The sequence below is a fragment of the Nicrophorus vespilloides genome, unplaced genomic scaffold (genome assembly GCF_001412225.1).
Source record: "Nicrophorus vespilloides isolate i.1.1-1 unplaced genomic scaffold, Nicve_v1.0, whole genome shotgun sequence".
NCBI classification, from domain to species: domain Eukaryota; kingdom Metazoa; phylum Arthropoda; class Insecta; order Coleoptera; family Silphidae; genus Nicrophorus; species Nicrophorus vespilloides.
Window position 1 is genome coordinate 74,493 of NW_017099943.1, and position 15,813 is coordinate 90,305.

Here is a 15,813-nt window from a genome sequence, read left to right on the forward strand (position 1 = left end):
AAGTTTATTTACTGCCAAAGCCCACAAAGGGCGCGCACGCCCTTAAAAACACCCCGACACAATGGTCTCATTCTTACTCTCTCCAACACACTCATTGCTAAATCTTCTATTATTTCGACGGTCCTCTTTCATGCGATGTGTAGTGTTCAATATATTTAGGCTAAAACCTGCCCCGTTTACGCACATTCGCACCTTCCGTTCTGAAAGGGCCCCGAAGGTGTTAATTACATCTCGCCCCACTTCAATTGATTCCTCGACGTGCGAATTATTGCAGCGGGACGCAAATCACAACCGTAAACATCCCTTAATCACACATCTCGACCGTGGGGCGGTTCCACACTCACAATGTGATTTCTTTATATTATCACAACCCTTCAAACAACAAAAAAAACTTATATAGAAAATAAATGCAAATGCTTATGATTATAGTATCCGTACATGTTATTCGACTATTTCATAATAGTTTTCAAAAAATTTAGGCAATAATTATTTGTAGAATCAACAATTTCATATTATACCTTTAAATATTAACGTGTCCATGTGTATATTGAAGCTTCGGCTTTACATTTTCTGTACATATTAGAGAATTAGGGAATGTGTATGAATGATGGTCGGGTTCTGTGATTGGAATGATTTTTGGGGATTGCTTAATAAGGGATGATGATGTGTGTGTGTCTGTATGTACAAGTTTGTGTGTATGTATTTGTGAGGCCATTGCCGCAGGAGATTGCGGCTCAAAGTAACCGTTGCTATGTGACCATTGATTGATGTGATTTTAACACACTCATTAGTTCACTGGATGCGGAGAGGACGATGATGATGATGGTGCAGACACGTATACCGAGGATGGAGAAGGATTACGAACGGTTCAGTGTGGACCAGAGAAAGACGGACGATTGCCGCCCCCGCAAAACGCCGGGGGCTGCAGGGAATACTCTGGACACCCCCCAAAACCCACCTCATCCCCCTCATCAAAGCGTCTAAATGGCGTCGGTGTACAGCGTGAATATCGTGTATTCCAATGCAAAACTTCACCCAACATCGAATGATTAATGAGAATATTCCAACCGAAAGCAATATTTATTGAAATCATCAATGAAAAATATGATTTTATTTACGTTTTAACCTTATACTAATTCTAATAGATAAAAAGTAAAAGTTAAATATGATTTTAAGTGAAATATGTCATCCAAATTATAATGTATAAACAATGAATGAAAGAATTATTTCGAATGAAATTAGTTTTTCGTTTGTAAAATTTCAAGAAAATTGATACTATTGATAAAGTATGAGTTAAGTTTTAGTTTTTAAATTGTTTCAATTTGAGAAAATTTATAAAAAATCAAATAAATATACAAAATATTCTTTTAGTTGATTGATAGTGATATGTAATAAGTAAATTAAAGACTTTTTTTTATTATTAATTATAAAAATTAATAATAGTGGATAATAGTTAACAAAAAGTTAATAGTATAAATTTGATATTGATTACATAAACTCTACGTTAATCTGTGCGAGAAGCACCGTAATTATTTCGGGATATATGTAAACAGTTTGGGCGTGTTTACGTATACACGATTCATCGCAATTTGTCTAGTGTTACTTAATGATTATGCCTGTGCCGGTCTTCCAGTTGCGGTCCAGCAATTCGCAGGTAGCGGTTTTGCGGTTTCCAGGTAAATCGATCTGTCGGAAGCGCCAAAAGAAACCCCGAACGAAGATACAGAAGAAAAAGTACAAAAAAAATATATAAAATAAATAACACGCAGAACCGAAAATAGATGGAGAAACAAACAAATAAAGCCCTTGAGGAGGAAAAAGAATATAATAAAAATACACGTAAAGAAAAGAACTTGAAACGAGAGCGAAAATTTGACACCCCTGTTTAAAGCAAACAAGCTGTAAATGGATTTGTATTGAGATCGAATTAAAAATAAAATCACCAATTGTCACCTTTTCGATTCTCTCTTATTTCATTTATTATCTCTTTCTAACGTTCAGGGTTGTGTTTTTTTTCTTCTGTCTATTATTATTATTCTCTGCAGCGCCAATGGGACAACAAAGGAAGAAACGCCGAGGATAATAAAAAAAAATCGGTGAGGTCCTTAAATGTAGGAGCGGTGTAACATTACGCGAGGCCCTGAAAAGCCTCCGGCCCTTTTGTTCGTGTCTCCTCTGTCTCTCTCACTCTCACTATTTTTTGGGCCTGTCCTTAAAAAAAAGGAAAATGTTTAGTATCGGAAAAAAGAAGAGTGGAATCGTGTTTCGGTCCCTATACTAATACATTTATACGGCCGATAAAATATATACACATCTATATAGTGGAGAGAAAGAGAGAGTTTTTTTTTTGTTTAAGCTATGGAACAGAGTGAGAGAGAATGTGAGGATTCAAGGGTGGTTTTGGAAAGGAAGACAGGACTTTTGTTGCACGCAATGCGCATCGTGTGTCACCCAGTTCCGCTTATCTTTCTATTCATTAATTTGAAGTAATTAAAAAACACTCAGCGACAATGATAGTTGTAGCGTTTGCGGTGAATGTAGAAAAGGGATGAAGAAGGTATGTTGTTGCTGCTGCATCATGGAACGACAGCTGAACGTGACTTTTCAGAACGAATAAAATTTATATTTATATTCAGGACACCGACGAATGTGTCATGTTCATTAGGTTAATTCAAAACGGAAATGTTACGTTATTGTATATAGTTTATAATGTGCTTGATCTTGTCTACCCATTATGGATGAAGAGGTTTTAATCTTAGGAAATGCATTGCTCAAGAATAGTAGTAGTAGTAGTAGCTTCAAAGTAAGCATTTTAATGTCTAATTCTTATTTTACTTAATATCACTTTATTACGTCAATTTTGATTGTTTAATTGTTTGAATATAGAAGAAAATTCATGAAATTAACCAATAGATTTACAAAAAGTAACAAGATAAAATATTTATTTTAAATAAAGTTAATCAATTAATTATATTAATTTGAATAAATATTTACAATTTGGACAATTTTATTCTAAAAATTTAAGTTTTCAAATGTTTTCATTCATTTGCAAACATTAATTTTTAGTATTATGTAATATGTATTTTGTTTCTAATAATTATAAATTAACGAGAAAAAGTGTAAACAAATAAAATGTGTTTGGAAATTTTTAAGATTTTAAAGTAATAATATCTTTCAGTTTTATTTTAAGCTACAGATTGTTAAATTTTCTATAAAAAAAAATTGTCAACATTTAGATCGTTTATTAATTCCATGTAAAATTTCGGTGGATTTCTCTAATTACGTTAATTAGTTTTGTAATTAATTATTTGTATTATCAATGGTTTATTTAGCTTAGTTAATATGATTTTTATTTACGAACGATTTAATTAAAATCTAATTTTCATTTTTAATATAATTTTTTTGTTCTTCATAATTTCTTTCAGTTTTATTGCAAGCTACAAATTGTTAAATTTTCTATAAAAAAATTGTCAACATTTAGATCGTTTTTTAATTCCATGTAAAATTTCGGTGGATTTCTCTAATTACGTTAATTAGTCTTGTAATTAATTATTTGTATTATCAATGGTTTATTTAGCTTAGTTAATATGATTTTTATTTAGGAACGATTAAATTAAAATCTAATTTTCATTTTTAATATAACTTTTTCGTTCTTCGTAATTTCTTTAAGTTTTATTTTATGCTACAAATTGTTAAATTTTCTGTAAAATAATTGTCATCATTTAGATTGTTTATTTTAAATTCCACGTATGATTTCGATCGATTTTTCTAATTACGTTAATTAGTCTTGTAATTAATTATTTCTATTATAAATGGTTTATTTAGTTTAGTTAATATGATTTTTATTTACGAACGATTTAATTAAAATCTAATTTTCATTTTTAATATAACTTTTTCGTTCTTCGTAATTTCTTTAAGTTTTATTTTATGCTACAAATTGTTAAATTTTCTATGTAAAAATTGTCAAAATTTAGATCGTTTATTAATTCCATGTAAAATTTCGGTAGATTTCTCTAATTGCGTTAATTAGTTTTGTAATTAATTATTTGTATTATCAATGGTTTATTTAGTTTAGTTAATTTGATTTTTATTTAGGAACGATTAAATTAAAATCTAATTTTCATTTTTAATATATTTTTTTCGTTCTTCATAATTTCTTTAAGTTTCATTTCAAGCCACAAATTGTTAAATTTTCTGTAAAATAATTGTCATGTATGATTTCGATGGATTTCTCTAATTACGTTAATTAGTCTTGTAATCATTTTTTTTAGGAACTGTTTAATTAAAATGTCATTTTAATTATTTTGTATAGTGGAGATGGTTGAAAAAATTGATGAATCTCGATTTTCTAAAAGCCATTCAGAATTGGTCCCGATTGACTTCTAATCTTCTATGTACTTTGCATAGAATGAGAGGATGAAGAGAGAAGGGTGCATCTCAGTTGTGTGTGGGCTCGAAGGTCTGTCGAACCAATTGAACTTATCTGTCACAATCAGCAACTCTTTAAACCGATTGCAGATCACTTCTAATGTAAGTTTAACTTTAATCATCGTCGCTACGGCCCTTTCGGAACATCTGGTAGTGCCGCTGCCGCCGCAGCACAATGGCAAGATGGGCGTTTTTGATCCCGGAATGCATTATTCTAATAGGGGTTGTATATACACCGCTGGATGAATGTGTACGTGTTTGTTAGCGTCAATGCGTATGTCTTTATACTTACTAACATACATACATACACAACGGCGTTCACTCAAATTACATATAGCATAGACTTACCCCCCACACTCGCAAAATAACACCCCTCCTCTCACGAATGACAATTCAAGTACGTCAGACAAAGCGGTATTAGTATTTAAATAAAAAAAAATAGAAAACAATGTCTATCGACTTTTAGTTGACAATGACAGAAAAAGGGGTTGATTCAAATGAAATCAAGTCAATAATTTTATAAATGATTTATTTAATTTTCACGTATAGGGAAGAAAACGGTTTGGTTTTTCAGTGGAAAATCCGGAGTTCAGAGTCCGGTGTTATTAAAGGGATGCGCGTTTCATAACCGCCGTTTAATTGCTGAAAAGTAGATTGTGCTGTTTGCGCTAATATTCGAGTCCCTTTCAGGCGCGCCCCCGCGCTCATTGTTGGTAATTTCCAACAATTTATCCTCCCGTAAAGTTTTCCCCGGCGCAATTATTTTACCGAACAATATAAAATGGAAGAGGGAAGCAGAAGGAGCAGGACAAAAAGAATATATATATAGAGAGACAGAGAGAGGAAAAAATATGGAAACACACACACTGTGAAACGAAAAGGAGCAATTAAAAGAGTAATGCGAACGTCGAGGCTTTCCATTATTCCTCTGCGATTTCGTTTGCATTGCTGCACCGCACCTCGCAAGAGGAAAATGCTGAAGGAAAAGCGGATAGGTTTGAAATGGAGAAACGGTGAGAAAGTATTTGAATATCTTTTGAAAATCCATTACAAATTGAATAATTAGCATATTGTTTTATGCAAAAGGGATTCAAAGCCAGGTGCGCGCAAAGGTGTAAAGGGACGTAAATCATTCGGGGGCCACCCCTTTCGGTTGGTATTTGTTTTAACAGTCGAATGTGGAATGCCTACGCGTTTTCTGGAATTTTAATCTGGCAGGTTTTTCCCTTCTTTCATGCTCGGCCGCACTCAAAGGGCTCTTCTCCTCGGGCCGTTTCAGATAATAACATCATTATCTTTTTTTTTAGTCCTTTTTCCTATTCATTACTTCTTTGCTTAAATGGCAGATAAGGGTTATCTCGAGATACAGTGACGTTTAATTTAGTTAATTGGTCATGAAATCTAGTTATTGGGTTACCAAACTATTTAACGTCGCTCTTTTTAAGCTGGTAAAACGACAAAAGGTATCGAGTTACAATTTAGTAATTATTGAATTATTTTCTACTTTTTTTTTAAATTTGTTACTTAATTATTTATATAACATTAAAGGCATATTGTTTGATTTTCTATAAAATATTAACTTCAATTTTATATCAAACTTTAAATATTCCAACAAGTTATTTATTCACATAATTGAATATACTTTAACTAATTTGATTGTTTTTGCTTATACCCAATAATTTGATTATTTTTCTTCTAATTAGTCAAATTAAAAAAAAAGTATTTGATTGATTTCCAAGTAAAATTATGCCTAGTTTATGTAATTAGTATTAAATAAGTTAGATTCATTTAGTGGAATTAAGGGAAGTATAAATTAATTGAGATTCTTGTTTCATATATATTTTTTTCTAATTTGTTTTTTTAAATTTGTTACTTAATTATTTATATAACATTAAAGGCACATTGTTTGATTTTCTATAAAATATTAACTTTAATATTATATCAAAATTTAAATATTCCAACAAATTATTTATTCACATAATTGAATATACTTTAACTAATTTGATTGTTTTTGCTTATACCCAATAATTTGATTTTTTTTTTCTAATTAGTCAAATTAAAAAAATAAGTATTTGATTGTATTGTAAAATTATGCCTAGTTTATGTAATTAGTATTAAATAAGTTAGATTTATTTAGTGGAATTAAGGGAAGTATAAATTAATTGAGTTTCTTGTTTCATATATTTTTTTTCTAATCCATTTATTCACTGTAACAACAATGGCTACACAATTAAATATGCTTTTTTTTTTGTTTTACAATTTAGTAATAATAATTTTGGTATGATAGGTAACTGTGGTAGCTGCTTACAAATTCCATCCGTTTCGAGATCTGCTCCATCTACGCTCCGTCCTTCCTCTTATTTCAATATATTAATATTATAATAATTATATATATATACAATTAGCTACAATAGGTTTCGAATTAATAAATAAATAAATAAATACAATGATGTATATACAAAGCATAGCTATGGCCTATGACGTTAATAAATAAAAATTTGCACATGTTTTCTTACTTCATTATCATTTCTTTTTTTTTGGTTTCCTTAATATCTAAACAAACGTGTTACATTTTCCAAATTTTCCTTCCGTATATGCGAAGATATTCGTTTATTTATGTATATTGTTATTTTCTGTTTTATTTTCGTGTTGTTTTTTGTGAAAATATTTGATTTTGTACTTGGTACTTTTTTCAATGCGTCTCATGAAATGTTTTCTGTTATTATTGGGTATGTTCTGACTTAGATTTGTTTGGGGGGTTGCGGTATGTACCAGCATCCGTCGTTTCAGACTAATCCGGACATGGGAGGCCTACTCACTGGACTGGAGGGTAGACTGTGCACGGCCGCAGCGACGCTCGCTTGATGATGGTAGTAGAGGGATGTCGGATATCCGGCTGGTGATGTAACCACGGAGCTGTTGGTGGAGTTGACGCTGTCCCGGGATTCCAGAGGATGGTGAAGACTTAGGCCGTGGCTCTGAGCATCGAAGGGATGCCTGTTCGCCGATTCGTGGTAGAGTATCGGAACGCGGACCAATCTCTGGGCGGCGTGCGCCATGTTCGCCGCCTCCAGCTCCGCGGCCAACTGCCTCTTCCACTTGTTCCTCCTGTTCTGGAACCAGATCTTCACCTGGGTCTCGGTGAGATGAAGACTGGCGGCGAGTCCGGCGCGCTCCGAGCTCGAGAGGTAGCGTTTCATGTCGAAGGTTGATTCCAGCTGGAATACTTGAGATCTGGAGAAGACGGTGCGCGTCTTCTTCTTGCGTTTGTTAGCTAGAGAGCTTCCAGGACTGAGACTGGAACCTTGCACTTTTTTATCTTTATCGTTGTCGTAATCGCTCTCGTCGTCGTCGATCTCTTCGTCTATCACCATGTTGTCGGACTCCCTATAGGGACTCTTCGATCGCGATATGGATAGGTAGTTCTGGTCGAGGAAGGCCGGATGGGATGAAGGGATCATGGATGGATGGTGAGGGCTTCCAGCCGGTGACCTGTGCTGTTCCGACGGAGAGGAGGCCCGAGGACTGTTTCTGTGCCCTTCCGAAGACTGCAGGTTCGTCTGGAAGTCCCTCGGCGATGTCGGAGGTGACTGGTCATCGTTGATAGAGTTACCTGCAAAACGAAAGAAGTAGAAGGATTACTATTTGCTGTACACAACACCATCGAGCCAAAAACATCTAAGCGGGTTTCCGAAGCCCCACCGAAGGGCTTACGTCTAATCGACGGAGGCCCTGCAACTGCGGATCGCGTTTCACGGCCTCACGGCGCTACTTAAAGCACACAGAGAAAATCGCCAGAAACAATAAAAATACTTTTACGTTGATCCCCTTCACTTTTCAGTTTAACTTAATTATTCTATTTTACATGATTACTTTTCGTCGTGACTCAGCTGGATGTTCAAGGGCTTCGAAAGCATCGACAAAGTTGTTGTTGTTCTTGAATATTTACCGTTAGGGCTAGGTTTCTCCTGCGGGATCTGCGGTTGGAGTCTGCCCCAGTACCAAGGTATGCTTCTGGGATCGGCGGGACCGCAGAGGGCTGCGTACCTGCTGCTCGCTGCAGCCAGGGCTCCGAAATGCGACATCAAGCCTAATCTGGAAAACAACAAAGAACGTTGAAATATCGATTCAGGCGAGTCCCCGAGGACGTTCCTCGAGGCGGCACATTAAATTTGCATCGAGTTAAGTGTTCCCGAGGAGAGCGAGAGAAAGCTAAGAGATTGAGAGAGGAAGGAGCTGGAGTATTCCTCAAAGGATGGTCTCGAAGTTACGAAGGCGGAAGAAGAAAACTCGCTCGCTCTCTCCGACCGAGAATTCCCTAAGAGGCTTTAGCCCCTCAGGTCTTTAAGTGCTTCGATATCGTGACATGATCGATAAACAACCTCTTCCCAAAGCTTATTTCATATTGGAATTTTACCAAATAAACATTTCCGACGTATACACAACACGTATATTCACCATAAAACACAAACTATAGCATTCCCTTTCATGTTACCATACGTACAGTGCATAAAACACATCATCCCCGTACCAAATTTTCAGAAGAACAAGAAGAAAAAATATTAAAATATTTAAACAACTCGTTTTCAGTGAAGGCTTAAAAATATATATATATATTTATCCCCTCCGTTTCTTCGGTATTTTGGTATTTCCCTTTTGTCTGTTACGTAAAGGAGATTGTGATTTTCTGCGCTATTATGCGAAGACAACTGGCGAGTTGTCGAGAGGGGCTGAAAAGGAGAGAAAGAAAAGCACCCTCCCATACTGAATATATATATATACATATAGAGATGAAGAAGAAAAAAAAAAGAAAGAGCAGAAGAGTCGGTGGGGGAGAGGATTTTGAAAAGATTACCCAACCCAGAAGAAACCTCACCCCTACGAGATCATCCCCTAACAAATCCGCTCTATTCCTCGCGCCTTATCTCTACTCATACGCGCATACACATTTTCTTATATAGACATATATACAGACACACACATTCTCACAATAAAATAATTTCATTCCGCTTTAAAACCACCCCCCAAACCGAACAAGAAACGAAATTTAATCAACATTCCGTCTACGCGACAAAGCGAGAAAGAAAGTTACAAAAGCGAACGATGAAAGGAAACGAACTGCCATCAAATGCTGTAATTTTGATATGAATTGTCCGGAAAATGAACAGAATCGTTATTTCAATAATCACAATTTTGATACTTTCTCAATAATTTAATCACAATGTAATTTTAATGAAATTCCAAAGCTAATTAAAACCAAATTTTGTAAATATTTATTAATTAAAAATTTTTAATTTGATTATTTTTATAAATTTATATTTTTCAATAAATTTGTAAAATTTGATTACATTTTTGTTACCGTAACAATTGAAACATCCGCGAAACTTCAAACAGGGCATTAAACACAAAATCGAAAGCATAAATCACACAGTAAACGCGAAAATCCGGTAGCAATAAATAATCGACTTGACTGAAATGCGATCGTGTTCCTGCGTTTTCCCACCGAAAAGCGAGTAAATTTTGAATAATATATACGGATCATTTGGCTAATTAAAATAACATCATTTATAATCAATGAAAAGACGATGCGGATGATTCGTTGATTCCAATAAATTAATAGAAAAACAGGGACAGGCCCTTAATTATGCAATTAGACGGTTAAATGGTCGGGAGGGGAAATTTGAATAATTTTGTTGTTCGTGTTGTTCAGTTTTGGTGGTGCATCGCGAAGGGTGGATTTTAGATAACGAGCGGCGATTACCATCTTGCATTACACGCCTTGTTTTGAATGAATTAAATGGTTTGGGGCCCCATTAAAATTGATATGCTGCAAATGATGATGATGAGGAGAAAGGAAGGAAGGAAAAGTCATGTATACAATACAAGAGGAAGTCCAAAAAGAATTTATCACCGCGCTTTTAATTAAACAAAACCATTTCCCTTCACCTTCGTCTTCCCTTTTAACCCGTGTGTCCAAGCGTTCGGACGTTAAACGTTATATAAACATTGCATATTAAGTAAGCGATTTGCATAACTTAACAGCATTCCGACTATAATCGAGGCGATTTTCTTGCATCTAAAATTATCCATGTGCTTCGATATATTAAGGTAACGTCTCTTTGTTAAATAATGTCATTAATCATACATTAATGATCATACTGTAATTACCATTTAAATTATATAATTAATCACAAAAGAAAAACGTAAAACCTCCAATCATTCATTACAAATCAAACTACACAAATTGAAAGTAAAATTTCAATAAATTGAAAAGAATTGCAGATTTAACTTAATTAGTTTCTTCCTTACAATTTATACAATTGATGTAAATTTATATTGGTAAGTCTTCCCCCTAATTACTTGAAATGATTATAAAACTTTCCGGTAAATTACTTGAAATTATGACTATCAAATCTTATTATAAAACTAAACTAAAAATTTATTAATTTCGTCTATATTTTGTGCATTTTTTATTGATTTTAAGTTCAGAATTTTAACTTCAGTAAATATTATATTTGCAATTTTTCTTTACTTTAATTTAACAATGAATTGGTTAAATAAGTTTAATTAAAAATTACTGAAATGTGTGTATTTACTGAAGTAAAAATATTTCGTCAATATAAAAGAATCAAAAGTTTTTCATAAATATGCAAGGTTTCGTATAAATCATGCGGCCGTTGAAAATGTATCGAAATCAAACGAATAATTTATTTTATTTATCGAAAAACGAAATCCAAAATGTTTCCGTGTCTGCCGCAACGCAACGCGAAATAAATTTAACAAACGCGAAGGTAAATATAAATAATGATATAATAGTAATTAATTTAATTAAAACGAAGCCGGGTAATTATGTATTATTAAAACATAATAATAAATAATTTTCGTTTATATTCGTGTCAGTTAATTTCATAAACATTCCGATTTTGTACGTGCACACATTAAAACAACATCGGCCTACACAGAGCGATGAGAAAACAATGAAGGGAATTTACAAATGCAAACGAATTCCAAAAAAAAAAAAAATAAATGAAATTCGAAATTAATTTCGCCCATTCACAATTAACTAACTGCACACAATAAAAATAACCCAAATTCATATGAAACAAAGAGCTACGTTAAAAAATTAACAATTTATTTGTTTATTAATATTAAACGGCACAATTTTTGTTTTCAAAATTTATTGTATAAATATTCGTTTCATTTTGTTCTCATAATAATGTAACGAATAAATTGGCAGAATTGTTCTTTATGAATTCGAGTCGTCTGTTTTATTTACGGTTATTTTTTTTTATTGTTGCAATTGGCTAGAAAGTAAGTGATTTTAATGGTCAATTGGACGGTTTATTTCTTGTTGCAGATAAGTGTGTTATTGTTGGGCTTCTCGAATCTTCGTGGCGAAATCTGGGCAATCTTTTCACTCGGCAGCCGACGGGCTTTCCGCAAACGAAAAACCTCCTCCGACTTCTTAGCCTTCGGGTTTTTCAGCTAATCTTGGATTATATTCTTTTCCACTTGCATGCATAATCTTCAGACGTATTGTAAAAATGTATACACCGCAAATTTCTAAGCCTTTTTTCGATTTAATTCCAACAAAAATATTTAAATAGTTGCCTCAGCTTATATAAATAATATAAGATTAAATAAGACGTTCTATTAATTTTAAACAAATTAAAATATTCAATGAAATCTACTAAATTTATAATTAACGAAATTACGTTTGTATTTGAATAAAAAGTAAGTTTTTTTTTTGAGTATAAATGAATTATTTTATTATGTAAACAATTAAATTTGAACGTTTTCCATTTAACATTTCAATTATATTATATAAAAACTATAATTATTTCGAGCGTAAAACAGATATATTTAATTTATTTTATTTCATATTAAATTTAAACTCGTATGGAAAAAAAAAAGATATAATTTAATGTAATTATTAAAATGCATTTAAATATTACAAGTTAATTATTCAAATTATTATTTACAACTTTAAATTCATGTAACTTTTAAAACATAGAATTAATGTTACTAATTTATTTTCTTCTATAATTGTTTTGTCAGCGTATTTTCATTTGTTGCCTTTCTATTCATAAATTATTGAAATTATTTTATTTTTATCGGATTTTCATTTATTTAAACAGTTAGTTTATCTTTATACAACTAATTAAATCTAGTAATAATAGTATGTAGGATTATTTTATTACGCAATATTGAATCATGATTTAAGAAATGTTGTAAAATTTGACTTTTCTATATAAATAAAAGAAAAATATACAATCTTTTGTAAAAGTTTATAAAAAAATAATTTGTGTATTGTTAGGTAATTTTTAATGAAGGTTTAGAATAAATAATAAATTTAAGGGCGGAAAGAATTTATTATATTTCTGTTTGTATTTTTTTTCAAATTACGTAACTGCGATGAAAATTTGTATGTTTTGAGATTGATTTCTAGGTAATTTTGCGGTGAGTGTAATTTCATTTTGTAATTAGTTCACTTAACTTCGATGGTGATTTTTGTGTGTATTTTTTTGGTATGGAATTGTATTCTTACCTAGAGAGCATCGCATTATCCGTGGAATTCGTGATGGCCGCTTCTAAAGTCTGCTGATGCGTGGCTTGGATGCCGAGGAATCCGTTCTTCTTGGCGACGGGTTCGGCGCGGCTGAGGATGCTGGATATCGAGAAGTTGGTGGAGGCGCCGGTGTTCTTCGGCTGCGTTCCTTTGGTGTTGTCCTTCTGGTCGCTCTTCTGATCATCCTCGACGGTCTGCTTGATCACCGGGTAACACGTGAGGGTCGGCGTCGCGGCGCCGGCGACGTGATTGATAATACGGAAGTCCGGTTCCGGTGATCCCGTTCTACTCGTCGACTCCGGACTGGAGACGACGTTCACTTCGATCTCTTTCACCGGCGACGACATATCTCGCACTGGGTTCATCTTATTAATAATTATTTCTTTTTTCTTTATAAATACTAAAAGTTCCACTTTGTAAGCAAACACCACTTGGTTTTTGAATACGATAATCACTCGGGTCTTCTTCCGACACGTCCTCTCGTCGGGGTTGCACCGTGCGAAATACTGGCGGTGCACAGACGCACACCGTGGTGGTTGTGTAACTGTTGTGCGACTACTGCTACTTCTGTTGTTGTTGTTGTTATTGTTGTTGTTGCTACTGTTGCCTCTGATGTTGTGTATGTGTGTGTGTTTTAAGAGCGGTGGACAGCATTAATAAATATAAAGACAACCACCGTTTGTCCGAAAAGCGACTGATGCTTGTGGTAAATGTTTACACCGTAGTTGACGATAGGGGCGGTTTTATTAAGGACCACACCTCCCGGACTCCGGACTGAAACACCCCCCATTTCAGCTTCGGCTCAAACTTTTCACTTCCACAAATGACATTACAGATATGTCCGTCCCTTGTTATTCCCTTACACCCTGTTAAACCGTTACAAGGGACACACTGCTGCCGCTGCTGATGCTATAGTAGCTGCGGGGAAGGGGGCGGTGGGGCGCACACGGTGTGCGTGTGTAAACGCACACATGCTCACACACACAGCGTCTGTGTGTGCGCGCTGTGGGGAGGGGTGGGCTGAAGGCATGGCGAGGGTAGGGGGGAAGGAGGGTTAACACACATGAATTCATCTCTCTTCCAAGGGATGAAACCCGTCCTCGTTCCGCTCGTGCGACGCCCCCAGAGTCCCTCTCTCTCTCTCACTCTCTTCAACGCCACCTTAATGCTACTTAGTTACCCATTACGTGTTTAGTCTCCGGAATTTTGTAAATATCTTCATCGCTTACCAAATTACGATACACACACACACACACATACTACACAAGATAACACGTTCCGATAATCATTTATAAACATGAGAAACCCGTCTTCTCCAAAGTCCAAACTTTCTCGCTCGCTCGCTCGCTCGCTTCACACACAAGTCTCTTCAACTCAAACACCTTTTACACAATATTCACACCATATAATTACAATAATTATATAACAACATTAGAAGGTAAATACAATTTCACTCACTTAATTCTAATACTGATTTATATAGTAAATATTATTTCATTAAGATAATAAATAAATTTAAGAATCAAAATCGTTTACTTACATTTATTTACATATATTTCTAAACAAAGAAATAATTATATTAATTTCAAACTTTCACAAAACTTTCGAAATATTTGCAAATTAAAATTTTCGTATTTTTCTTAATTAAAAGCTTATTTTTTTTAGTTACACTAACGGTTATTTTGATATTTTCAAATGTATTTAGTCCTTATTTGTATTAATATTATATATTAATGCATTTATTTCTAAAAAAATAAACTAATTTTATAATATTATTGAATTGTATTTAACTAAATATAAAAGTAACATGTTTTTATGTTTCTTTCAAAATATTTAAATGAAAAATTTCAAGAATTGTGAGTCTTAAAGAAGAAGAAAAAAAAACAGTTATTTGTACTTTACACTTTTTTCTTAATTAAAAGCTTATTTTTTTTTAGTTATTTTGATATTTTCAAATGTATTTAGTCATTATTTGTATTAATATTACATATTAATGCATATATTTCTAAAAAAAAACTAATTTTATAATATTATTGAATTGTATTTAACTAAATATAAAAGTAACATGTTTTTATGTTTCTTTCAAAATATTTAAATGAAAAATTTCAAGAATTGTCAGTCTTAAAGAAAAAAACAGTTATTTGTACTTTACAGTTAACAATATAAATCTTACTAAAATTAAGTAGTGTTACTGGTGTAAGGATTTGCTTAAGAATCCACGAAAAACGGCTTCCCTTCATCATCATTACCATCATTATCCTGGATTACGTTTTTATTTAAGTATCATATCTAACAATTGCGTAATTCATTTTTATTCATTATTTAGACATGAATTATTTTGATTTCTATCTCAAATAAGAGTGTTTGGTTAATTTGAATTAGATATTTCTAAAGTTTTAATTAGATTTTTTAGTTCTTGAAGTTGCTGTGATTGGAAGCAAAACTTTTAATTGTCAAATAATTAAAAACAAACTAATTTTATAATATTATTTAATTGTATTTAACTAAATATAAAAGTAACATGTTTTTATGTTTCTTTCAAAATATTTAAATGAAAAATTTCAAGAATTGTGAGTCTTAAAGAAGAAGAAAAAAAACAGTTATTTGTACTTTACACTTAACAATCTAAATCTTACTAAAATTAAGTAGTGTTACTGGTGTGAGGATTTGCTGAAAAATCTACGAAAAACGGCTTCCCTTCATCATCATTACCATCATTATCCTGGATTACGTTTTTATTTAAGTATCATATCTAACAATTATGGGTTTGTGTATTCGCTGCTTCCCTTCTGCGAGCTTCAATAGATTAAATGGTT

General features: G+C 33.0%; 1 protein-coding gene across 1 annotated transcript; it reads right to left on the reverse strand.

Annotated features, from left to right (window-relative positions):
* Positions 1 to 6,958: 6,958 nt before the first annotated feature.
* Positions 6,959 to 13,744, reverse strand: LOC108566236 (homeobox protein HMX3-like). The gene is made up of 3 exons (XM_017926032.1): positions 12,977 to 13,744; positions 8,378 to 8,523; positions 6,959 to 8,041 (listed from the first exon to the last, which is right to left on the reverse strand). The coding sequence occupies exons 1-3, from the start codon at positions 13,360 to 13,362 to the stop codon at positions 7,215 to 7,217; spliced, it is 1,359 nt and encodes a 452-aa protein (XP_017781521.1). The 5' UTR covers positions 13,363 to 13,744; the 3' UTR covers positions 6,959 to 7,214.
* Between the last annotated feature and the right edge of the window lie 2,069 nt (positions 13,745 to 15,813).